At 35.6% G+C, this 27,558-nt stretch overlaps 1 protein-coding gene across 1 annotated transcript; it reads left to right on the top strand.

The window, feature by feature from the left end:
- Positions 1-373: 373 nt before the first annotated feature.
- Positions 374-27,558, top strand: LOC131150463 (uncharacterized). The gene is made up of 11 exons (XM_058101187.1): positions 374-1,179; positions 6,476-6,740; positions 7,427-7,580; positions 7,735-8,494; positions 8,624-9,053; positions 9,162-9,343; positions 23,270-23,429; positions 24,571-24,801; positions 24,896-25,246; positions 25,903-26,004; positions 27,009-27,558. The coding sequence occupies exons 1-11, from the start codon at positions 665-667 to the stop codon at positions 27,246-27,248; spliced, it is 3,390 nt and encodes a 1,129-aa protein (XP_057957170.1). The 5' UTR covers positions 374-664; the 3' UTR covers positions 27,249-27,558.

Genomic DNA, 27,558 nt, shown 5'->3' with positions numbered 1-27,558 from the left:
TATTAAAATAATTATTTCTACAACTTTGCTTGAACCTGAAAAATTATATTTGTGAGAGGGAAAATAAAAAAGAAAATCAATTGTTATGTATATTTTTTCAATATAAAATATGATTAAAATGACCATAAAAAATTAAACATATAATGCGGATAGCTTGCCTGAAGGATAGCGTTCACACGCATTACCTGCGAGTTTCCTGTTTTTTTCCAATGTCTGGGCACGTGGCGCGCGCACCTGCCAAGTCTCCTAGGATCAATTTTCCCACTCCAATTCAATTCGACGCATCAACGAGGTTCTTTTTGAATTTCGGCTACACCAAAACTGGAAGTGCCCCTTTTGGTAACAAAACTTGGGGAGCCCAAAAATCAAATCCATTGTCACCTTTGTCTCCTTTATACTTCCTCTGCCTGTGTTTCTGCCGTCTAGGGTTCCGTCTTCCTCTCCGGAAAGGAAGTTTCTTGGCATTTTTCTCTTCCTTCTCCTCGATTTCCATTGTTTTTCTGGATATCGAATGCTTTATTTACTGTCGAATTCTCTTTGTTTTGTATATTTTCCATATTGATTTCTTAGTCAAACCCCCTCGGCCATACCCTAACGTCAATCCTAGCAAAATCGAGAAACCCTTTCCCCTTTTTGCATTCTTGATCCCTCCCTCTGGATTCCAATGCAGGTTTCCAGTTCCAAGGAAACACTTTCCGCCAAAGGAGAAGACTCGAACAATTCCGAGAACGCCGAGAAGACGGAGGCCTCCGAGTGTACTTTGAGCTTAGGTAACTTTACTGACGATGAGTCCGTTCTCGACGTTTCCGGGAAAAGTTTGGAGTTTTCGTCGGTGGTTGATACCGATGAATCTGTTGAGGGGTTGTATGTGTACAAGAATGCCTTTAATTTGATTCCGCGGGCGTTGGGGAGGCTTGGGCGGTTGAGAACCTTGAAATTCTTTGCGAATGAGATTAATTTGTTTCCGGCGGAATATGGGAATTTGGTTGAACTGGAACGCTTGCAGCTGAAGATATCTTCGCCGGGTTTGACTGGTGGTTTGCCGTTGCATAAGCTTAAGGATTTGAAGGAGCTGGAGCTGAGTAAGGCACCTCCACGGGCTTCAGCTCTTCCGATATTGAGCGACATCTTGGGACTTAAGTGTTTGACTAAGCTCTCTGTTTGTCACTTCTCGATAAGGTTAGTGTTCTTGCTGTGTTTTGTTAATTCACGTTCATGTTAACTATATGTCCCATAAAATAAATGGAAAAAATGATATGCTTATTTGATTATTACAAGAGAAATGCGATCTGAAATATTTCACTTTGTATAGCAGTTAGTTTACAAACGGAATTTATGTTTTAGCCAACCAAAGTTTTTCTTCCCACCGTTGTTATTATTCTTTTAGAGTTAGTGTTATGGAAACTAAGACATTAGACCAATCCAAGTTATTGTTTTATCAAATGATGCTGAACTTAGAATGACTGGCTGAGACGATGTATACAATGAAATTTACAGGTTAATGTGAATGTCGTTCACTTGCAATAATTGTAAATGATTATCAGTGTGTACGATTTTTATCAGAACTGTTACTTTTACTAACTGATGATATGCTGTGTGAATTCCATATGGTTTCCCAAAGTGATTTCTAATGTTATCACTAAATTATCATGAGTGTCTAACTTGCATGAGTTTTTGGTCCAACTGTAGTTTAGTGGCTTGTTTAGTGGATTGGGAGAGGCCAGCTGGCGGTGTGTATCTATTGGCAGTGGTTGATACCTTTAATCATTCATGGGGCAGGGGCTGCCAATATAGTTATGAAGTCGATCAATAGAAAATGTGGACAAGTGGAAATTTTCCAGGTTTTATATGAGAACTTGCATGGTACAAGGAGAGATTAACTTGATAACATTCTACTTGCAGTGAAATTTATTTTGTGCGGCAGTGTGCGTTGATGCACTTATGACTCAAAATTTGTTATATTATGTAATTATCTTGAAGTGGCAATTCTGTAATTGGGGATTGTTCGCATTTTGAATGCATTGAGCCATACTCCTAATTTCGAAATTCTAAACATTTTGAGCTGAGAATTTGTTGCTGTTTGAACAACTAATTAGATGTCATATCAACCAGCTACCAAGGTGGCAATTCTAGGAACAAATTAGAAGGCTAGAGGCCCATATAGTCCACCTATGATGGAAAGAATAAGATGGAGCTGTGGATGTTCATGGTAGATCACCTGAGAAAAATTCTGATTTGGGCTGAAACCAAAAAGAAGTTCAGAAGAATTCAAATAGTGGCTTTACTGAGGTTGTAAGGCTTTCACTTCAACTTGTAAATGGATTATATTCCAATCTGATCAGGGCTATTCATACATTCCAAATCCAATCCAAGTTTATAAACCAGCAGATTAAGGACATTTCATTGCCAATTTAAGTTTGATTGTTTTGGGAGATATGATCTCATCTTCCACTTTGGTACTACAAAATAAAAAGAAAAAGTTAGTGTGGTAAAAAGTTGCTTGAATTTTGTGTTGAAGGAGAATAGTGGAATACTTAAAAGACGCTGAGAAAACTTTCTTCAAGTTCTGAACTATTGAATTTTAAAATTTAGATGCCTTGTATAGAATTTATTTTTAAAAATTCAAATCTGGGTTAAGAGAAAAAACCAATATTAGGCTGGAGAAGGATAATAGCTACTGGAGGATTTGAAAGGCAGCAAAAAATCAGTCATGAAGGTTTAGGTGTGGAGAAGCAGTGGCCGGGACAGTAGCAGCTATTGATCTGGAGCAGCAGTAGCCATGGGCCTTTTGGAGTAGAAATTTATTGAAGAAGCAATATGAACTTTTAGTCCTGGTACATTTACCTCTGAAAGCTTTGGACATGAGGTATTTGAGTGAAGGATCGTTGAAGTGTGCATAGATTTCAAATGAATGTTAGAACTGTAAGGTTTCATTTGGTTCACAGTGTGGCTCCTAGAAATATAATGAAATACATAAGAATGTAATGGAAATTGTGTCGGAATGTAGTAATTTTGAAGAAGCCACTCATACAAAAGCTTGTTTTATTTCATGCAACATGGAATAAGAAATGAATAGCCATTCTTTGATGAAATTTGGAAATAGCTATCATTGGTCTATTTCTTGTTACCAATCATAAATTTTTTTGCATTGTTATTTGCTTTATGGTGGCAACACAATTTTTTTTTTTTGTTTGGTAAACTATCATATCCTTATAATGTAACTATTTTATTCCCAGGTATACAAATTCCATCAACCACACTTAATTTATGACCTTTATGTGCTTCAAATTCATATTACAATTTATTGTCATATCTGTTAGATTGGTTGTCATAGATTATATTTAACTTATATCTAAATTTGATCAATTAATTTCTGGATCAGACACATGAACTTTATTATAGAGTTGTTGGGTTAGAAGCCTTCAAGAAATCAAGATAAATAATCAGTTTTAGTTCAAAGCCATGATTCTACTCTATTGCACACCTAATCACCATCTAACGGGGAAGGTCCAAAGTTGTGAGGAAAAGAAAAGCTTCACGTAGAGTGCTGAGAACGGAAAATGTATCTGAGGCCCAAATACTTGCTGGTACAATGTCTAACGATACTGTAATGGTGACCTGAATCTGCTGACAACATATGTCAGATATGAAGCAAATACTGGATCTTTTTTGACTGATGAAACATGATTCATGAACTGGTAGCATCCAATTTGCTAGTATTTTTGTATCAATGCATGGTCCTGAGTCTGGCCTTCTATTTAATGGTTTGCCCCAACCATCAGAGCGTAGGCATAGAAATTTTTTGTTAATCTGTTCCATATTTATCTTTAGATTTACTGATGGCCATATATATAATTTATTTCACTGGATCTTGTTGTATGCATGTTGTAAGGAATTTCAATCAATTTTATGAGCACTTGCATGATTAGTGCACATGTTATTGAATAGTTATTCTCGATTTTATTATGTGTAAAGGTTCTTAGATGAACTAGAACACTATAATTGTGCTAAATTACATTATTGATTAACTTAATCCAAATGTCTTAAATCTTTGCTAAGTTTTATGTGTCTATTTTGACTCAGAACTTTATGTTTCTGTATATTTGTGTCTTTTCCTTGAATATCTTTTCTTTCCCAGAATGCAATATGATTACATTTTGTTGTCTACCTTATTGGTTTTCCAGCTTCATGGTGAGGCCGATTGAAATTGATACACCTATTTGGGTCTTTCACACTCCTAATTGTCCTCGCCTAAGGAGCTTTCTGTAGGAAAGTTGTCTGCTATATTCGGGTTTGTTCTTCATTCAGGGTGTTTGAGGAGAAAAGGATTGGGGGTGGGGTTGGAGTTGATTTTAATTTCTATAGGTTTTCTAATGAGAAGCTAGAGGAGGGTCCAAGACTCCAAGATTACTTCTAGTATGAGTGTTTTTATGAGTAGCTCTGACTTCAGAGATATTGTGTTGAATAGTGCTCAGTTTACTTGATTCGTGTCAGCTGGCAGGTGGTTGGTCTATTGCAATTTGCATTGTTAGATACTTATTCACAAATCAGGGGGAGGATGTTTTCCTAGATTTTATTAAAGTTCTTTTCGAGGGTGGTCCCTAATGGGGGGGCCCTCTCGTTTTAAGTTTGAGAACACATGGCTTAGTTATCTTAGATTTTTCAATTTATTTACGGACTCATGGTGAGACTTTTCAATTTATTTACGGACTCATGGTGAGACTGCTGTGATGTGGAGGGCTGGGAGCATTTTGTTTTATGAAAAAGATGAAATTATTAAAGACAAGTTAAAAAAGGGTATATAATGAAGTGTTTTGGGATTTGGCTCTTGGAGAACAATGCTATTCTTCAGGAGTTTGAAGATCCTGATAAGTTAGGGAGAGGGTCTTCGTTGGAGGATTGGGCAACTAGGAGGGTTGAGCTGTTGAATGAGTTTGATGAGATCCTTTTGAAGGACGAGACTAGTTGTGGGCTAAAGTTGAAGTTGAAGTGGGTGAAAGAAGAGGATGATACAAATCATAAGAGTTATTGGAAAATTGGAAAAAGATATAGGGGAGGTGACTATGTGCCCATAATTTGTATGGACTGCACTTGGTCAATTTGTTATCTGTAGCTTGTTCTCTTTCCCTTTAAAGAAGGGACAATGAAATGTTATTCTTTCATTTTTATTTTGTTATACGTAGCAATTGAAAGGCCTGACACACATAAAGACTGAAAGAATATAGAGTGTGTGACCATGATGTTATGATAGAAGAACTACGAAGATTTGGAAAAAGACTGATCGTGTAAATGACATTTTGCCTCTTTGCTCTAATTTTCTGGGGGTTATAAATTATAATTGGCTAAATTTATATTCTAAAATTTTCACAATCCTTTATTTCAATAATTGAACTCGCAACATATATTCAGGTTGGCTTGTCTAGGCTTCTACATGAGTACTGGCAGGTACTTAGTGAGGCAAGCTGAAGCTACTCTCTAATGCCTAAAATAATGACTTTAATAGTTGCAACCATTTTACCTGAATTTATTTAGGTTGTTTCAATTGTCAAAGTCTCAAAAATGGAATGTTTAGGAGCTATTAACTTAAAAAGAATAATGCATTGAAGGCAAAAAGTTGGGTTTTTTGGACATCTTTAAGGGGAATAATGAGATTGTCAATGTCCAAACAGCATCTTCTCATATATTCAATTCAAGCATGAAAAAATGTTACTAATGCTTTATTTAGCATTGAGGATGCCATATCCTTGTTGTGTCCGCGTCAAAGTCGCTCTTTAGACTCTCCTCAGTTACGTTCCTAGACTTCATAAAATTTGTCCTCAATTTTAAAGTTCACTTGTAGTGCCTAAGTCTTTCTCGACACCTCTCAGACACTTTACGGAACAAGCATAGACATACTGTAACATGAAATTATTTTATTTTAATCATACAAAAATCATAATTATATCTCCATAAAAAATCATAATTATCGAAGGAACACACGCTGCTGAGATTTTCAAAAAATTGTAATGAACTTGTTTACACTTACCATGAAAAGAAGTGATGTGTGGAGAATTTTAATAAAATAAAAATGAAAAAGGAACATGTATATGCATTGCTATTAGTTTTTATTTCTTTTATACATAGATTGTTATATAAATATTAAAAAATTAATATCACTCATGCTTAGTAATTAATATATTTGAGTTTAATATTATAATTTCATAATTAATAGCCTGTGTCGCTACTGTGTGTCCTCATATCTGTGTTGTATTGTACCTGTGTCTTGTGTCTGCGCTTCATAGGACTAGCACTTCAGTTAGAATTGGTCTGAAGTATTTGAAGACTGTTGCACTGTGGCTTGTTGGCAGTGTAAGTTCCATAAGATTATAGGGAAATAATTTGAATTAAGTACGTGTTTGCAAATTTCTGCCTACAAAGTTTCTTTATGTTTAGGTTTTGGGGAATTGTGTTTTATTAGGTGCATTTACTTTTGCAGATTTCTTCCTCCAGAAATTGGCTGCCTAAATAATTTGGAGTTTCTGGATCTCTCGTTCAATAAGATGAAGACTTTGCCAATTGAGATAAGTTATTTGAATGCTTTGATATCATTGAAGGTTTCTAATAATAAATTGGTGGAACTACCTGCCGACCTGTCCTCTCTTCAAAGATTGGAGCACTTGGACCTGTCAAATAATAGATTGACATCGCTGGGGTCTTTTGAGCTTGCCTCAATGCATAACCTCCAGAACTTAAATCTTCAGGTAGTTATCTATAAAAAATAAACATTGGTTATTTTAATTTTGTTTTCTTTTCTTTGCTTAGACAAATATTTTATTGGCTGTTGGGAGGTGTTTGCTTGCGATTTTGAATGGTATTGGAATCTTGAATGCAAATTTATTTATATTAAATACATCTGTGTTTTTACTGTTTGGGGTCAATTATGCAAATTTCTTGTTTGTTTTCTGCTTCATTTTGGTCCATGTCTCCTGAAGTCTTTGGGCTACTTATTTCTTCTAAATTTTAATATATTTTGGTTCCATATCTCCTGGAAAATGACTGGACATCTTTTTGGTCAAATTTCCTGGGAATCACGGGACATTGTGTATTTTTCTTACTGTTTGAATCCACATTTCTAATTCTGCTTTAATTAGGTCTACTACCTGAAAAATCCAGTCTGCATTTATCATCTGGTTTATCACTTCGAAATTCATTGATCTATTCTCATGTTCCTTTCTGAAGTTTGCTGGTATTCCAATGTTCTACGCCCTGGAGTCATTTTAATTTATTAGATTTGGACTTCCAAGCTAGTGTGCAGTCTTCTGTTGATATTGCTTCTGAATTTATTTTGGAATTTTTTTACTGATGTATTGTGTGTGTATTATCTTTTCATTCTTCTTGCTCATTTAAGTTTGAATCCTATGGCTGATACTCTCTTGTGCTCTTAAAGTACAATAAGCTTTTCAGTTGTTGTCAAATACCTTCATGGATCTTCTGCAATCTGGAAGGAAATGGTAAAGACTTATCCAGCGAGGAATGTTCAGTTGAAATGGATGTATTTGAATCTTCAATTGAGGATATTGATGGAAGCCTTTCTTCTAATGGTGAGGCTTGTAGAAATTTTTTTTTTTTTTTTTTTCTCTTGTTGTACTTCCTCTGCATATGGTTCTGCCCTCCAGAGTACACCCCCCTCTTTTTTGTATGCTTTTTTCCCCCTGTTTGGAAAAATGAACCTGAAATTATTATAAATTGATGCAGCCTCTTCTCATGCATTATCAAGCCAGTTGAATGGCTCCTCATCAAACAGTAGATGTCTCACATCACGGAAGTTGGGTAAGGGCTGGAAGCGACAGTATTCTCTGCAACAGATAGCTCGTCAAGAGCGTTTAAACAACAGTAGGAAAGTGAAAAGTGAAGATCATGCTGAGGTGCTAATGAGGAAGGTAGCTGAAAAATGCAAACAATGCAAGCCGGCTGAGCTTGCCTCTGAATCTCTGGCTGAAGGCGCAGCAGGCATCATGGGAGTCAATAATGAAAGTAAACAGTTGCTTTCTAGCGAGGCCGATTCTGAAAGTTTACTTAATCTTGTTGAGAATGGCGGATCTAGTTCAAAAGAAGGTTTATTTGCTGAAAGCTGCTCATGTGTTGTTCTCCCCTCTGTTACAACAAGTGAAGAGGACAGAAACAAATGTGGGGAGTGTGATGCATCTTTGGCCTCCTTATCAAATAAATCCAGTGAGCAGGATGACACCTCACCTTCGCAGGTATCTAAGAGCACTGCAAAGTCAAAAAGACATTCTGATAGGGATCTGGATAACCCAAAACCTAGCAAGTTTCAAAGACCAATTGAAGATAACTCAAATTTATCTTGCAAGTACAGTAATTTATCATTCTGTGGCATGGATGACCGTCTACCAGATGGTTTTTATGATGCTGGACGTGATCGGCCCTTCATGTCACTGAGAAGTTATGAGCAAAAGCTGCATCGTGACTCTCGTGAAGTTATTCTTGTGGACAGGTTATTTCTTTTTGCTTCATGTACTTTACACCAACTTCAACCTTGATCTCTTCTTCTCCTGTCATTGGGTGGGCTTTCAAAAATAGTTCTTAGACTGAAGTGGTTGCAATTTTTGATTCTTCTTTTTAGGCAAAATGATGAGGAGTTGGATGCAATTGCACTGTCTGCTCAAGCACTGGTACTTCGTTTGAAGAAATTGAATGGTTTAACCAAAGAAAGGGAACAGGTTGCTGTTGATGACCTGCAGATTGTGTCATTGCTTGCTCTTTTTGTATCAGATCACTTTGGAGGCAGCGATAGAAGTGCTATTGTTGAGAGGACACGAAAAGCTGTATCTGGTTCAAACTATCAGAAGCCTTTTGTCTGCACTTGCCCTACTGGAAACAGTAAAAAGAATAGGTCATCCACAAGGCTGAATATGGATACTGCAGAAGACATTGTTTTGCGTGATCTCTGTGAGAGTTCTCTTCGATCTATTAAATCTAGACGAAATTCTATCGTAGTCCCGATAGGGACCCTGCATTTTGGTGTGTGTAGACATAGGGCATTGCTCATGAAGGTTTTTCTTCTACTGAACTTATTGTAATTTTTAATTGCATTAAAGTTGTATGCTATTTATTTCCAATTTTAACTATGTAAACTGATATGCAATCTTTGAATATTGTAGTATCTATGTGACCGTTTGGAGCCCCCAGTACCATGTGAGCTTGTGAGGGGTTACTTAGATTTCTTGCCACATGCTTGGAATGTCATTCCTATCAAGAGGGGAGATATATGGGTTCGTATGGTAGTGGATGCATGTCGTCCGCATGACATAAGGGAAGAGACAGACCCAGAATATTTTTGCAGGTATTTTATTTATTTATTTATTATAGATTATCATCTGCTAGTAACTTTTGCAGTTTATCTCTTTATTGAAAAATATTGTTCTACATATAGAGAGACCTGTGGCTTTTTTATGTTTGTAATTGTATGTTACCCATGCTGAATTGATTTTGATTTACACATTTAGACCCTGCAAACTGTTGGGCTTCACACGTAAAACATCTTTGTCTTGGGTAATGTGCATGATGCTATGTTCAATAGAAAAAATGTTTGTCTTGGGCAATGCGCATGATGCTATGTTCTATAGAAAATGTTAAGAAAAAAAATAATTGGAAAGTGCTGCTGCCTTGGCCTTTGAGTCTGTTTTGTTGGAATAACTTAGTATTGATTATCCTTTCTCTTCCTTGGCTCCATATTTGTGCTCATAGTTTGGAGTGGTGAACATTCGACTACTTGCCTGCCTCTGTATTTCTATCTCATATTATTATTGATGTCTGTTACATTCCCAAAATGAAGGGATACACATGCAAAGATTTTATACTTATCTTTTTTTAATTCAATCATAAACTCCAAACTCCAAACTCCATGATTCCATCTAATGTCTTTTTGACATTCTACATGTGAAAAGCCTTAGGACTGGAGGGGAAAGTTGTCATTGGTGAAAAGGGTTAACAAGAAGGCAACCCAGTGGTGTGAATTGGGTTATTAAAAGTGTAAATTGTATGTGCTAAAATAAAAAACCAATGTGAGATAAATAATGCTCAAGCTATTAACTGAAAACAAACAAAAAAGTAAATAAAGGAAGGAGGGTTATTAAAAGTGGATAAAAGTATGTGTACAAATTTAAAAAAAACTATGTGGGATATTTCACACGCAAACTATTTGCCAAATACAAAGTAACTAACAAACAAGCAGGTGCATCACTATTTGAGGTTCAACTAAATTTAGTCAAAAATTACACTGCACAAACTCTTTTATAGGTGTTTGGCTTCCCCAAGCTTACAGCCACTCTCTGAAGGCACAAACCTCTTTGACGTTCCATGAGCTTCATCTAAAGATTACAACCCTTACTTTTGATTTCCATATTTTGATATAAAGGCAAGTACTCCAATGCAAGATTGGTTTACAAGTTGAAAAAAAATAAGCAAACCTCAAATGAGCTCAGTTTGGAACCCCTAAAAGCTTGGGCTAAGTTTAGTCCAAGGTTTCTATCTGTCAAAGTGAAATTTCTATCTGTCAAAGTGAAAATGTGAATGCGAGAATTGGAGTAGAGAGTAGAAGTAGCATGTAGCAATATCTAGTCTAAGCTATAGAAGTTGTTCGTTTGACCTGAGTGAAAGCTTGATAATTGATTTCTTTCTTTGAAACTCTTTAATAGTGGAGAAGGATAAAAATGAGTTTGAGCTAAGTTTGGCCCTAGGCTTCTATCTGTCAAAGTGAAAGAGTAAGCCCCTGTTTGGGAGCACTTTAAAAAAAAGTGCTTATATCACTTATCACTTAAAATAAGCATTTTTACAAATGTAAGAATGTTAGGAGAGATTTTTCGAGATGAGAGAGAGCGATATTAGGTTTAAGTTAAAAAAAGTTGTTTGTTTGACCTATGTGAAAGCTGGATAATTTGATTTTAAGAGCTTAAGTGACAATATCAAGTCTTAGTTGAAGAAGTTGTTTGTTTGACTTGCATGAAAACTTGATAAATTGAATGCTTTTTTTCTTTGTTTTTTTGTTTTTCTCTCAATTCCCTTTTATATCTGTTAGTTCTCATGTCTCTTAGCCTCCTTTTAGAGTTTCTTATACAAAAGTACGGTTGGAGATGAGAATAAGGCTTCACAGACTTGATATTTTCTTGGAAGCTTTGGTTTTTCTCTTCTTGGTGTATGAGGAGGCTTTGGTGCTTCCTTAGACTCTTGATATTTTTCTGATGGTGTGGTACAAAGGCTTTGTGAGCAGTAAAAGGAGGAACAAGTTTATGGAAATGTGCAGTTTTTTGGCATTTTTTGGACTCTGTTAACTGAAAGGAATGCAAGGATCTTCAATGGCAAAACAAATTCCATGCATTTTCTTTGAGGTAGAGTAACTTTCAGGGCTTTCTTTTGGGTTCATTCTATGGGTTTCTTTCAAGGAATGTTGTTGTCAGATCTTCAAAGGGATTGGAAAGGGGTTTTGTTGCAACTCTTTTATTTGTTTCTTTGCTTGCTTTTGCATTAGGAGGATATTTTATCCTCTTTCTATATATTCTCCTTCCTATACATTCCTGAATTTTCTTTTTCTATCCCAAAAAAAAAAGTATGTTCTACAATGTTTCTTGGGCCTGCTTTGTTTAATTTTCGAGGAAGAATAATATGTCTATTCTTCTGTCTTTTTGGCTGATAGGAGAACCTTCATGTTTGAATTTGTAGCTTGTAACATGATTAGTCCTTTGAATCATTGAATTTGCGGTCAAAATCAATGTTTACTTTATTGCAAGAGAATGATTGCAAATGGGTGTCAGAGCAGATGAAGGGTTTTTGGTTGGAAAAATGGGACAATCCTTGTGTTAGAACTCTCAGAGCATTTCATAGTTTATTATTGATGAGGCTCCTAACCAATAGAATGAATTATTTCATCTCTATTGAGAAGATTCTGCCAACAGGGGGAATCCATCTGTGAGGATTCCAAAGGCTGATGGCATCTATTCGAAACATTGGTTGATGATCATAATTCAAATGTGGCATCTAACATTAGTGGGTGAAATGGGAGGGCTGTAAAGACTAGGATCAAGTAATTTGGTGGGGACACTGGAGTGGAATGAGCTGGGAAGGAATGCAGGTAGGGAGATGGTCTTTGGAAGGTTGTCACATGGGTTTGAAATTCTGAAATGTGGAGGTGGCTCTGATAGGCAATGGAGGTTTTCCTGTGATTTTGGCCAGATTGGGAATGTTGGCTGTGGCAGTGCTTCTGGTAATCAAAGGTTAGGAAAGCAAGATTACAACAACAACAGCAACAACAGCAAGAAGCCTTAAGCATCACTTGGTGGGGTTGGCTATATCAATCCTTTTCTGCCAATTCACCTGATCGAGAGCATTTTGCTCCTCTAGCTTAAGAACTATTAAATTCTTCCTTATTGCCACATTCCGGGTTATTTTAGGTTTACCCGTACCCATTTCAATATTATAAATAATAACTCACTCCCTCCTCACATGTATGCTACTAGGCCTGTGTTTCATATGCCCAAACCATCTAAGCTGCCCCTCCTTTGTCTCCATCTGGTGCTGTGCCTTATTGTGTATATGTTCATTCCTTAATTTATCTTTTAATGTTCTTTGGCAACTTCTAATTTTTGTACATGTTTCTTAGTTGCCCAACATTTTGATCCATAAGGCATGTATGTCCTAGTAGCAAAGCAAGATTCTTGGCCCGATGGCAGAAAGTAATCAATTATGAATTTTTAAAGCGACAGGCTGAATGAGTTTTAAAAAAATGGGCCTAATGAGATATGAGAGTGTCGATGCGGTCAGCGTGTTATATCTTCTTTTGGCCAGGACTTAATTGTACAGATTGCATACCTAGTAAGTAAGCAAGATTCTTGGCGCAATATCAGAAATTAATCAGCTACTTACCTTAAAAATGACAAGCTGAATGAGATTTAAAAGAAAATGGGCCTGATAAGAGTGTGGATGCGGTACAACATGTTGTATACTTGTATCTTCTTCTGGGTCAGGACTTAATTGTACAGACTGCATACCCAGTGAGTAATGTTGAACATTTTAAAAATAAAGGATCTTAGTCTAGAAAGGTTTGGGTGAGGAAATTAAAAGAAAAATAATCCATTTAATTCGATACTTGTGGAGGGAGTTCTCATGATACTCCTGCTGCTATTGTTCATTCCACATTAGCAAGAGAGGGCCAGTTCATCTTGACTTTGAATCTTGGGAGCCTTTCTTAGAGAGGGGATTGAATGGCATTATTGGACAGGTCTGAAGAGGATATCAGAGCATTTGAAAGATGAGATGATGGTTGTGGTGGGCTTGTCTCTCAGCAACCTGGATTGTTGGTGTTGGAAGGAAATAAGGGGAGTACAAGTCAGGAGGTGCTAATGATCAACTGTATTATCTATAATGCTAAAGAGAGTTAGGTTTTGGAAGAGTCGTCATAACTATAGAGCCATTGTCATTTAGGTTAAGGTTAGTGAGTCCTCTTGCTCCCCATGTAAGGGTTTCTATGATCCCTATGACAAATAGGTGGGAAAAATATTGGCGGATAACAAAAATTAGTTTAGTAATTAATTAATTATTTTTTTTGGGGGGTGGGGAGGGATGTGGAGGGATGAAGGAGGGGAAATAACTTTTCAGGATGAGGTGTTAGGGGATGCGGATTCTTGCTGTTTTGCATCACAAAATCAAGGAGATTGTTTGCAATGCCTCTCTTTTCAGTGCTAAGTTGCAAGAGTTAAGTTGAAAGAGTTTGAAGGATTGTTTGTTAAAAATATCTGGATTCTAGAATCTAGATTTAAAAACTAGGTTTGAATAGGGTTTAGGGGATTTTTTGTTTATTTATTTTTGGGGTTTTTTTTGGGGGGTGGGTGGGGGTTTCATTTCATTTGGCATACTAGGTTCACTAGTAATATTTATAAGCTGGTAGGGTTGTATTTAGTGTCAATCTTGTCAGATGCTATGGGAAGAGGTCAGTCGTGGTTTATTTATGTTTATGGACCTAATTGTTTGAGGCTTAATGGGTTTTATGGGTGGAACTAGTTGTGGGCTACAACTTATTTTTTATTTTTTGATTTTATATTATTTTTATGTTTTATTTTTTTGGTGGATGGAAGGGGCATAGTTGTTAGAATCTTACGATTCACAATTCAATTCGATTCGATTCGATTCATGCGATTGGAATCACTTCTACACCAAATCGACTCTAATATTATTAGCGAATCTAAACACAACTGAATCATTGCCGAATCTATCAATTCACTTCGTGAATCTAACAATTTAATCCGAATCTATCAATTCACTCAATTCTAGATCTATCATATCCTGGCAAGCCCAACTGGGTTGAAACCCCTAAAACAAAATTTCTTTCTTTTCTTTTTATTGCTTTTATGTTTACACAATTACCTTCACCATTCCTTGTCTATGTTAGTTTTGTACTAAAAAAAGGAGAAATAGAATTTTAGGTCTCATGTTGTCTTCACAAAATTATTCTTCACTCGAGTATAGTTTTCTGCCATTGAGAAGAAGCGGTAGAACACTCACTGGCTATGGTGGCACTCTTGTTTCGTTGTGTTGTAAAGATTTAGTTGGTTTTTTCAGTAGTTTGTTCAATTATTATCATTTTTGGTTATTTATTTATTTTTCTTTTAATCCAAGAAAGAATATGCATGCTGTATTATTATTATTTTTAATTGTTGATAAATACCAAAAAATCAACTTTTTATTATTTTTTTCTTGATTCCTTCCCTTGAACAACACAGTTCATTGTTTCTATTAACATTTCCTGCCCATTCTCTTACTTTTCATTAGTTTAGGGAAAGCATACAAACAAAATATGATTTTTTTGTTGTCAAAATTTAAATGTATTTTACTATTTTGTTTGTAGTTTGTATATCAATAAGCATGTTATTTAGAATTTATTTTGGAAATTTATACCGAATCTTACGATTTGATTTGATTCTCAAAATTGGAATTTTGATTCATGATTTGAATCTCGATTTGACAACTATGGAAGGGTGGGGGGGGGGGGGGGATGATTTTACTGTTATTTGGTCCACTAAGGAGTTGTGTGCTGAGACTGTAGAAAAGGGATGGGAGGGGTGAATGAAAAGAATGTGGGGGTATTTGGTGATGTGCGAGTTAGATAGGTTATAGAAGAGGATCTCTCAAAAATTTTTAGCAACGAGAAGTTTCACATATGTTAAAATGAGAGTTTGAGGAGGTTCTCATAAAACTGAAGGCTAGTTGGAGGCAAATGATTGAATTGAAACAGGTTGAGGGGGCTTAGAACCACCCTAGTTTTTCCCATAGGGTGACTAGTAGTATGAAGAGGAAGAATTTTAAAATGACATGGGTGGGGTGACAAGAGTCCAGGCTTTATTGCAAAGGTAATTAATACGTTTTATGGGGTTTTGTGTTCGGAAGAGGATGAAGGTTGGGCTATGATTGGGGGGCTGGATTGGTACTGATCTCTGAGGATACAGCTGTCTGATTGGAGAGTACTTGAGGAAGAAGAGGTAAGAACAGCAGTGATGGCTTAACTATGGCCTTTTTTCTTTTAAAGGTGTTTAATGATTTTTTTGATAATGGAGTGGTGTGTAGAAGTATTGATTCCACTTTTATTACCCTTGTGCCTAAATAGGATATGTCTACTTGGATTAGGGATATTCGGCTCATTAATTTGGTGATTAGTGTCTATAAAATTCTAACTCAAGGGGTTTGGTGTCTTTGAATTTTCTTTTTGTGGAACCTGAATGAGAGGGAAACTAATGATCGAATCTTGTTGCTGAAGGTCCTTGATTCCTTTTGTAGATCCTTGGGGAGGGATATAAGAAGTTGGGTTTTGGATCCTTTTGGCAATTTTTCTTGCAAATCTTAATTTTCTATGTTGACTCGTGTTAGAGGCACTAATCATTTCCTCTTATGTCCTTTTATTTGGAAAGCTAAGTGTTGTAGGACGAGAAGTGGGTACTTGGGTGGATCATTTCAACCCAATTTGGAGGCCTATGTTGAAGAATATGGTCAATCGTTTATTGTGTTTGAAATCCAAATGTGCTCAGTTAATTAGTTGTTAGAGTATGTGTGTAGTTTGCTTGTATTAGGATTATGTATGGGGGCTTGTTTGTAGTATTTGTGTATTCTAGGCATATATTTGTAATGCAATGTAGTTTTAGGGGTATGTGTGTAATTTCATTTGTTAAGAGGCTTTCTTATAAATACTGTGTGAAAGCCATGCTGTTCGCAGTTGAATTTGAATTGAGTTGTGAACGGGAGTTCCCCCTGTATCTGCTCTCTCCTCCCTTCCCCTTCCTTCCTCTCTTAATTTCTTCTTATTTCCCCTTCCAATCACAGAATATTGGTGCTGCCCCTGCATCATATGGCATCAGAGCCCAACCACAATCTCATTCTTCCATTTCAATTCCCCCATTTTTCCCTTTCACTCTTCTTCTTCCCCTCTTCTTCTCTTCTCCATTCTCCCCACAGTTCTGTAACTTCTTCTTCTTCTTCCTCTTCTTCTCCTTCTTCATTCATTCTCTCTCTGAATTCTTGTCTGTTCTGAAATTTTAGTTAAAGAAAAATGAAAACAGTTCTGCAGTTCTGAATTATTTTGATACCACTACCATTTGACTCCCCACCCTTTGATCTACCACCTTCTACAAAAGCATCACTGGAGGACCATCGCCGGGGGTGCATGCGCCCCTTATGCCAGCCACTGCGAGTGGGACTCTGCCATACTCCCCTCCTGTTGCCAGAATAGTGAGAAATTGGTCCAGCCATGAGAAATTGGTGTTTTCTCCAGAGAATTTGATTTGCAGCATGATATTTTGGTTCTAGACTTGATATTGAACAAGTAAGCATGATAATTTACTACGAGATGCTAGAAATTGCTGCTGCCAGCATTGGAAATTATGTTCCGTTGCTTCATTTGTGAGTTCTATGAGTGAAATTGTTTCATTTCTACGTGGCATACTCAAGATTAAAGATGACTTGGATTGTTCTTAAATAATTGAGAGTGAAGCTTGTGATTTGCATCATATATGCATCTTGGTGACCAATGTTGAATTGTATGCAATGGTGGAATTGTTATTCAGTAGGGCACAAAACAAGGAAAATGCCTTGGAGACTATTACTGGTGCTTTGAATAGGCTAACAACCAAAGTTGCAGCCTTAGGTAGAAGTCCGATGGAATTTCTTATGAAACAAGACAGTGGAATAGCTGCTGTTCCTCATACTTTTGAGTTGTGTGAAGGCTGAAATGATCATTTGAGTGAGGGAATTAAACTAGAAGTCTCAGATTTGAATGGTTATGGTTTTCCTGATGAATTTGATGATTGGGTATATTCTTTGGAGTATTGTTCCTGATGGTATGACACGAATGAGGCTATAAAATTGCCCCTTGTTGAATCAAAATTGAAGGGAACTGCTCGAATTTGGTGGATTAAACAATGGGAGATCTTTAGAAGAAGGAGATTTGGTGAGATTAGAATGTAGGATGAGATGTGAGCCATGTAGGAGCAATTTGTGCCTCCTAATTATCAGCAACGTGGTGAAGGCTGAGATAATTATTTGAGTAAGGGAATTAAACTAAAAGTCTTAAATTTTAATGGTTATGGTTCTCCTGATGAATTTCATGGTTGGGTATATTCTTTAGAGTATTGTTCTAGATGGTATGACATGAATCAGGCTAGAAAGTTGTCCTTTTATGAATCAAAATTGAAGGAACTGCTTGAATTTGGTGGATTAGACAATGGGAGATCTTTTAAAGGAGATTTGGTGAGATTACAACATGGGGTGAGATGAAGCGAGCAATGCGGGAGCAATTTGTGCCTCCCAATTATCAGTAATGTGTGAAGGCTGAGATAATCATTTGAGCAAGGGAATTAAACTAGGAAGTCTCAAATTTTCATGGTTATGGTTCTCCTAATGAATTTGATGATTGGGTATATTCTTTGGAGTACTGTTTTAGATGGTATGACATGAATTAGGCTAGAATTTTGTCCTTTGATGAATCAAAATTGAAGGGAACTACTTGACTTTGGTGAATTAAACAACGAGAGATCTTTAGAAGAAGGAGATTTGGTGAGATTACAACGTGGGATGAGATGAAGTAAGCCATGCAGGAGCAATTTGTGCTTCCCAATTATTAGCAACGTGTTCATCTCCAACTCTTTGATTAAATTAAGAAGAAAAGATAGTGATGCAGTTCACTAGAAGATTCTATCATTTGGCTACTTGTGCTAATATAGAATGGAAAGAGGATGTGATGATAACTTTGTATAGAGAAGGGTTGAAGCCAGCTATTGCCTCCAAACTTGTTGCATGTTGTCTCATTATAGTTGGGGATGTAGCATAGTTGCCATTCGGATTGAGGAGGACATGCAATGCAAACCTCCTAGAGCTACATCAACCGTTCAGTGTGAGAAGAGTACTAGTGGAGTTGTACGAGAGAAGACAGCTGAACAATTGGGTAAAGGTGTTCAAACTAATACCTCTTGGAAGACTCTTGAGCATTTTGGAATAACTTCTAAGAGCCAACCATCACTCAAATGCTTTAAATGTCTAGGTTTTGGACATCGATCTGCACAATGTCCTAACAAATTCATGGATGTTGCGGAAAAAGATGATGATGAAGACTCTCAAGTAGTTGAAGCTGAAACAAAAATCCCAAGTGATTTAGATGATGATGGCAATGTGATAACCTATATGTGCTTCAACAAATGCTCTCTTCCTACAAGGTTCAAAAAGCAAAGGATTGGAGGCAAACCAACATCTTTTAAACACATGTTATATGCCAAAAACAGCTTTGTACTTTGGTTATTGATCCTGGTAGTTGCACAAATGTAATTTTTGAAGAAGCTGTGAAGAAGTTAAATTTGGAAGTTGAGCCTCATCCTAAATCGTACAAAATTGCTTGGGTGAATAATAACAACTTGAAGCTGCATGACTGCTGCTTACTTGCCTTCAGATTGGTTCCATTATGGGGATAGTGCAATTTGATATCCTCTCTCTCAAAATTTGTCATATCCTTTTGGGCCGACCATGGTTATTTGATAGGAAGGAGAAACATGATGGATGTAAAAATTCTTATATCTTCTCCATTGACAACAAGAAGTATAAGTTGATGCCATCATGAATTCTCCCAATCACCAAGTTGAAGTGTACCACTGGTTCCTTATGAAACAAGATGACTCTATTCATGGTGATGGGCTCCTTGGTACTTTCCCCAACTTGACGGAGTCGAGTTCTTTTCGAAAGGATGGAATTGATGTCGGACGAGAATCAGGTATTGGATGGTTTCAGCTCAATTTGGAGGCCTATGTTGAGGAATAGGCATTAGTGGTTTATTGGGTCCGAAGCCCAAATGTGCTTTGTTGCTTGTATTAGGATAATGTATGTTGGGGACTTTTTTTTGTATTATTTGTGTATTCTAAGGGGTATGTTTGTAATGCAATGTAGTTTTAGGGTTATGTGTGCAATTTCATTTGTTTAGAGGCTTTGATATATATAGTGTGTGAAAGCCATGTTGTAAGCAGTTGATGTTGAATTTGAATTGAGTTGTGAATGTGAGCTCCCACTGTATCTCTTCTCTCCTCCCTTCCTTTTCCTTCCTCTCTTCAATTTCTTCTTATTTCTCCCATGGCTGCAGAACATTGATGTTACCCCTGCATGACCAAGTTTCCTTGAAAAGTATTGATTTTCACTTTGCAGTCATGAATAAAATCAATATCAATTATTTGCTCCATGGGAGAAGGATCAATAAGGCAGCGTCGCTAGACAAGTGTGTCCTTCATTATTCAATTTTGTTCTCCCTTTGAGTTTTTTCATGGAGTGTCAAATAATCTGTTCAGCGTTTTAGTAAGAGTCGGGTTCGCCCTTCTTTGGATGGCCTTTGTATTTGTCATTTTAGAGGTTTTGGGAAGGAGTGGAAAGTTCTTCAGAGGACACTGTTTTTGCAATTATTTCGTGAATGCAGTTGTTAAGGAATGCTAAGTATTGCCACTTCCACAATGGATTGGAGGAAACTGGTTTTTCTTGAATTGCTTTGTCATACTGTGAATGGCTTCTTTAGAGGTATCTCTTTAACTGATATGCTGCAGATGCTCCATTTGTTTTGTGTTGCTGATATCTTCCTTATTCTTTTGTTGCTTTTTTTAATTGGTTGGAGAACGCCTTGTCCTCTATGCTGTGTGGTTCTCTTCCCTCTTAATAAATTTTTTCATTCACTCAGAAAAAAAAATTGCTAATGGCAACTTGTTAATTCAAATAACTTCGGTTTCCACAACTTCCCTCATCACTTATGGCTCTTATTTGAAAACTTTTGCTGTTATAGCTTGAGCTGGCGTTGAAGCTTGCGCTTTAAACTTGATCTCGCTAACCTTATATTGGTGTTTGGATGACCTTCTCCAGAGAGATTCTCCCTTTCCTTTTGTTGTTATTCAAATGATGCAGTTGGATAATCAAATAATGTGGGTTGGATCAACTTCTCTTCATCTTTGATATCCAGCTATTCAAGAGCCTTATCCTTAATTAAATGATGTTCCTTTCATATCATGTATCATTTTAGTATTTGGTACTTACGTTTTTCTTCATATTACAAGTTTTTGTGCAGTTATGTGGTTTCTTATCCCTGTGCATGTACTCATATTTCAGTTCAGTATCAATTTAATGATACTCTTATTTTCCTGGTAGCACAAATTGTATGTATACTCATTCTGTATCTTATTCTTGTATGTTGTCCGAGCTTCTTTTTCTTGTGCATGTACTTGAATAACCTATTCCAAATTACTTCCATCTTGTGCATTATGTAAGCTTCTTATCCTTGTGCATTATACAAGATTCTTATCCTTCTGCATTTTTAGGTTCCTTGCCGTGGGTATGTACTCTTAAAACTAATGCATACAAGTCATGAAATGTGCATTTGCTCATCAATGGAATGGATTGCTACAAAAAAACTCCTGATAAACGATTAGTATAACTATCAATGCCTTATTATAATCAAAACTAGGCTGTGAAACCTTGAGGCCGACAAAAGGAGCTCAGAGAAACCTAATTTAAAAAAAAATGAAATTGAAGAAAAGCTAGATACTCTTAAAAACTCTCAAACAACTAGGAATACCATCTTATAATGTCTACGCTGGACTTTCCCTTGATTGTGGTACCAAGCTAGTTATAGTGCAAACAATTGTTTCTCTTGATAGTCTTTTAACTGTAACTCTGCAAGAGAAAAAATTACAAGTTGAGCATTCAGTTAATTTAGAGTCAAATAAAAACACATGAAGGTGAGATAATGATATTTTTATTAGTGATCTTTCTTCTTTTTTTGAATTCCATTTTGGCGGGACTATTTGCATTTGTTTCCATAAATGTGGAGAAATTTCGATTTTAAGCCTGAGCAATGTTGGAATATAGATAAACCTTTATCCTCTTTAATGATGTGCTGGTTTTAGAAAATTCTGTCTGGTTCTATTTGTTTTTTCAACAAAAAAATTTATATCTAATAATTGCTTAGGCTTTATTATTTGATTAGTATAAAGTAATTTTTTCACTAGAATAATTGAAAATTAACTATTTTAATGAGGAATTTGGGATGGTGCCATATAATGTGTTATGGATCCATATAGAATTCAAGTATCCTTTGTTTAGTTTATGTATAATTAATAAGAAATGAAAAATTACATGGCTTTCATGTTTATTAATTTTTAATAAAATTCAGTGGGTGTTATTTTTGCTGTTGTGTTGCCTCTACTGCAACGACTACAACTATTGTTATTGTTATCTATTATCCCCAATCTTGAGAGAGACTGAGAATACTACAACTATTTCTACAACAACTACTACTATTATAACTGTTCATTAAAAAAAAAAAAATTAGCATGGCAGTTATAATTATTTCAACTATTATGATTACAGCTATAATCTCCAAATATTCTTTCTGCTATGATTATTTAGTCTACTTGCATGAGACATTTGAATGGAAGAGAGACGATTGCAGGAAAAAGAAAGTAATTGAGGATATTCTTCTATATTTAACATATATGTTTGGTGATACGTTATTTAATATTTATATGCTAGTTGCAGTGGAATGAGTTTCAATTACCATTTGGGTAGTTGTAATTTTGCTTGACTCTATATTTGGTCAAATATATTTAAAATTTTAGAACAGCTTGGATTGAAAGAAGTCTATTGGTTCAGAAGAAAATTACCAGATTGCTTCAATATTTGGGCGTTTAAACAAAATATACACTTGCATTATTCTAACAACGAAAGATGTGTTTTACCTTCACAGCTGCCTTCAACTTCATTTGAAATTTTTTTGATGTCTAAACATTAACATAAACTTGTTCCTGGTTTTTTAATGATATTTTTATACATATTGTTCCTGGTGGTGGAGCATTAATAGTTTTTTGGACAGATGACTGTCTTATGTTTGTTCTATACTTCTATGTCAACCAATCTGCTCTTGTTCGAAGTTCTAGCAACCATTCTTAACTCATAAATTATTCTAGACCTGTCCTTAGTGGTGAGAATGCTTCACATTTGTTTTTGAATGCTGCTTCGTTTGGGAGATTTAGATTAAGTTGTTTGGTGTTTTTGGGAAACAGCAGGTTTGTCCTCCGTCTCTGGGAGAGAGTGTTTCATCTCCTTTAGGAGTTGCTTAGAAATGTGTTGTTTGCAGTGATTTGTTGTGTTTTGTTGGAAGTGGGAGCATAATGCCTGATTTTATTTTATTTTTATTTTTTTTAATCTTGATCTTAGGGAGTAGGGTAGTGGTTCGATGTCGGTCTGGGCTGGAGCGAATTATTTGTTTAGAGCCATTTTTTTTTGACTAAGTTGTAGAGGAACTGGCGTGCAGCTATTCTTCAGTCTACTCGATTTGTTTTGATCTCTTTGTTTTTTTTTTTTTTTTAAATTTTTTTTTCCTCTAGATATTATCTTTATTACTGGAGGATGCCTATTTCTCCCTGTTGTATGTTCCTTTCTCACTTCAAATATAATTCTTTCCATGTTAATTTAATTTATTTTTTCACTAATCATCCATTATTCTTCCTGCTGTATATTCTTCTCACTTCGAATATAATTCTTTCCATATTAGTTTATTTATTTTTCATTAATCATCCAACCGTATTGTTACCACGGAAGTCTTGTCTGAAATCTAATCTGTCTAATTTAACCATCTTTTCCAGGACTTACATTGCTGCTCTATAGTTGATTGTTTTGCTTTTTCTGTAATTTCTGATGTCTAATCCTGCTGTCTCAGGTATGTACCTCTGAGTCGGGTTAATGTTCCTCTTAAAACCTGGAGTGGTCCTAGTTTAGATTGTTCTTTTCCTTCTCTGTCCACTTGTGATGAAATTGTAAAGGCAGCGTCTAGTTCTCTTGTGTGCTGCAAAATTGGATCAGTTGAGGCTGCAGCAAAGGTATGTTCTTGAAATCTCTCGTTAGGTTTATATTTTTACCTGAGTCTGAGGGTCTGTTTGGTATCGTTGTTTCTTGTTTTCTGTTCCGTTTCTCTACAGTGTAAAAACATATAATAAAAACATGTTTATTTATGTTGCTGATTTTAAGCTGTTTGCCAAAAAATTGAAAACCAGATTTTATGTTTTTCAATTGTTTTGGCAACCTGTTGCTAGAAATTTTAATATCCAGAAATAGTATTTTTTGGATTAAATTATTCATTTTATACACTTATAAAATAAAATCAAAATTAAATAATCATATAAATTTAAATATAATTAAAATAAAAATATACGTAAATTTTTTAAAAATAATAATAAAACCAATTGCACAATACTTTTACTATTTTTCAATTGTCATGTCTATTAAAGTTCTTATTGTAAAGTAATTTTTGAAAGTAGAACAATTTAGTAAAATAATTATAATAAAATTTATTTTTATTATAGTAATTTTTTTAATGTTTATTATTTGTAATTTTATTATTTTAATCACATTTTTATGATATTTTGATTTAAAGATGAAAATGAGCATTTTTTAAATGAAGTTTTTAATTTGTATTAGTTTTATAAATTTTAACCAAACAGGTTGCTGGTTTCTAGTTTTTAGTGTCTGTTTTTTGGTTTTTGGTTTTCATTTCTAGTTTTTATTTCTCTGATTTTTGGCAGTGATACCGATCAGCCCCTAAAATTTTAGGACATTTCTGATGTGAAATTCAATTTCCCTCGTATTGCCTGGTCAAAAACTTCTGCACTGTTCCCATTGATTTTGAGCATTAGTTTGGTAGATGTCCATTTATTACATTTTTTTTATGGAGGTAGTTGTCCATTTATAACTATGAGAAGCAGGATCAACACATGTAATTTTGTGTGTGTGTGTCTGTTTTTTTATTTTTATTTTTACATGGTTGTATAAATCCTTGTATACCTATTTTTCCATTGCTTTTATGAGTCTCGAATAAAAATTTTGTCTGTGATGTTGATGATTGCCAATTTAAGTACTTGTTTTTTTCCGATCTTTCTTACACGATCTTGCTTTGGCAATTTAGTTGTTGGATATGAACCATTCACTTCCCAGTTAGCTTGGCCTGACTTATTGAATGTGCAGGTGCGTACACTGGAAGTATGTGGGACTTCTGTGGATGAAAATAAGAAGTTTGAGTATAACTGTTTGGGGGAAATAAGAATTTTGGGTGCTTTGAAAAAGCACTCTTGCATAGTAGAAATTTTTGGACATCAAATATCTTCCAAATGGGCTCCTTCACTGGATGGAGATCAAGAGCATCGCATAATACAATCTGTGATTTTGATGGAGTATATACAAGGAGGGTCCCTTAAGGTCACTCTTTCTTTAAATCAGTCAATACCTTACTATAGTTTCTTGATCTATTGTTAACTTTTGCCTTTCTTTTTGTTCCTTCCCGGTGTAACAGAATCATATCAATGAGCTGACAAAAGCTGGTGAGAAGCGTCTTCCCGTGGAGTTGGCGTTGTATATTGCAAGGGATGTTGCTTGTGCGTTGTTTGAGTTGCATTCTAAACATATTATTCACCGGGACATTAAAAGTGAAAATGTTTTGATTGACTTGGAAAGGAAAAGGGATGATGGAACACCTATTGTGAAGCTATGTGATTTTGACAGAGCAGTCCCCCTTAGGTCTTTCCTGCACACCTGCTGTATTGCTCATATGGGGATACCCCCACCAGATGCTTGTGTTGGAACACCTCGTTGGATGGCTCCAGAGGTGCTGCGGGCGATGCATAAACGTGAGATATATGGGTTGGTGAGTGTTTCTAAATTATTCTCTAGTTGATTGATCTATGATCTCTGGTTTGGTTATGTGATTTGTGGATGCCTGTACTTAAATTCATATTTAAAGTTCAGTGCTTAAAGATGACTTGATATTGTTTTTTTGAGCATGCAATCCATTGGATTGGTGTACAAGCTGATATATATATATGTGTGTGTGTGTGTATCATTTTTTGGTGAAATGACAGTAATTATTACGATTAGTGTCAATACATGCATGTGTACTTTTGTTATCTAATCTGCTTTGTCTAAATGGTTGACTTCATGTCAGCTTGCTTTGTCCTTGAATTTCTGCTGAGTTACCTGAACATCCCATGAAAGCCAATACTGAAAGAGATGGTTTAAACTTAACCTAAACAGGACAGTGTCAATCCTGCATAGAAAAACGAATAATGAAGAATTTTGAGTCCAATTTTTTGCTGTCATGTCTCCCTGCCCCCACCCCACCCATCCCCATCCCAACAGAAAAAAAACAAAAATCTAAAAAAATGTAGTTTGTCTACTTAAACTATGTTTTCAACTCAAGTGTCTGGATATTTGATCTTCTTGTAGTCTTTTTACCCTTGAAATTGACATGACATGAGATTATTCAGTTCATAAGGTCCTCTTTTTTTTTTTTTTAAATTACAGGAAGTGGATATTTGGTCATTTGGGTGCCTGCTTTTGGAATTGTTGACTTTGGAAGTTCCTTATTCTGGATTATCAGAGTCAAACATTCATGACCTTCTTCAGGTACCTCTCTCTCTCTCTCTCTCTATTGGGGAGAAATAAAACAAAAAGGGATCAGAACCATGGTCTTAAATTTCTGCTTTCCACCACCTACGAAATTGAAATGGCATTAATTTCCATGAATCATCCAAAATTTATCAAAACTTGAAATTTCAATGAAATTTGGCGAATATACAATAAAATTTTCTTGAACTTAAACCCAAATAGAAATATCCCTCTTAATTAATCTTATATGTAGAAATATATATATTTTTATTGAAACTTAAGATTGTTGCAAGAAGGATACCTTTCATACTTCCAAAATCGCTTGGAAAATTTATTTGGTCAATTCTATTTAAATTATTGGTATTTGTAGAATAAATAATATTTAATTAATTTATATATTTGATTTAATTGAATATGTTTAACAAGATTATTATATTACACTTACTGCACCTTATACACCACATACATGTCATTGATGTATTTTATTTATAATTTTTTAGTTCTAAATTTTACATTATTGTATTTGTTGACAACTTCTAAGGTTTAATAAAAAAATTCCATGCTTTACTAGTAAATTTCATCATTTTTAAAAATTGAAAGAAAAATTGACATTTTATCAAAATTTCCCTTGAAATTTCCATTCTTTTGTAGCTTTCGAAATTTTAGTCAAAATCGAAATTTAAAACCATCAGAAATTGGATTGTAAGTTCTCTTCAAGTATTTGGGTTGGAATGCTCCATTTATTGGGGCATGTGTAGAACTTTGAACCCCCCCATTTACTGAATCCATATTCACCTTGTTGAATTTCATTGAATGCAAACCCTTAGGGCTTAGCACGATTTGATTTGATTTCATTGGATTGGTTCTCAATGACATCACATTGATACACCCAGTTCCCATGGCTGCAACATGAAATTTTCATTTCTGGCATGCCATTGCGCCAGCTAAATTTATATATTGATACATTTTGAGATTTAAGATTTCTTCTGCGCATATAAATATCATTGTCTTAATTTAATCAGATGGGAGAGCGGCCGCCACTAACAGATGAGCTGAAGGCATTGTGGTCATTGGAGGAGTCGGAAATGGCTCAATCTGGTTTAGGACAGGAGGCTCCAGAGGCTGATCTTCACACACTCAGATTCCTAGTTGATCTCTTCCACAGATGTACAGAGGGGAATCCATCTGATCGTCCCACAGCAGAAGGCCTTTACGAAATGTTGAGTGCCCGTGCTAGCTCTTTTCTCAGTTCGAGAAGTTAGGAACTAGAATAGGAGACCTTGATTTTGATCTCTCCCCTCCAAAATCCAAATTTTTGTAGCCCGTAGTTGTTTTTTCAGATTAATATAATGTTTGCCGTTCGGAATCAAATATTTGAGTTCGCCCTTCCTTCACTTGTAATCTCTTGTAGCATTGGTTAGTTTTTAGCAGCCAGAGGAAACTCCGCTACAAGGGAGTAGATAATCAAAATTTGTAACCTTTTCTTTTTAGGTAATTTTATTTTGAGGTATTCAGCCTTCCTGTAAGCAGCCGCGATTAAATTAGTAAAAGCAACACTAAAATTGATTTGCA

This window comes from Malania oleifera, chromosome 3, assembly GCF_029873635.1.
Source record: "Malania oleifera isolate guangnan ecotype guangnan chromosome 3, ASM2987363v1, whole genome shotgun sequence".
In the NCBI taxonomy this organism is placed as follows: Eukaryota; Viridiplantae; Streptophyta; class Magnoliopsida; order Santalales; family Ximeniaceae; genus Malania; species Malania oleifera.
This window is presented reverse-complemented; position numbering and strand designations above follow the sequence as displayed.

Excerpts from the sequence above, each read along its gene's own strand:
- LOC131150463 (XM_058101187.1), top strand. The coding sequence starts at position 665 with ATGCAGGTTTCCAGTTCCAAGGAAACACTTTCCGCCAAAGGAGAAGAC. Across the intron at positions 7,581-7,734 it reads TGGAAGCCTTTCTTCTAATG|CCTCTTCTCATGCATTATCA; the intron begins GTGAGGCTTGTA and ends AAATTGATGCAG. Across the intron at positions 9,054-9,161 it reads ATAGGGCATTGCTCATGAAG|TATCTATGTGACCGTTTGGA; the intron begins GTTTTTCTTCTA and ends TGAATATTGTAG.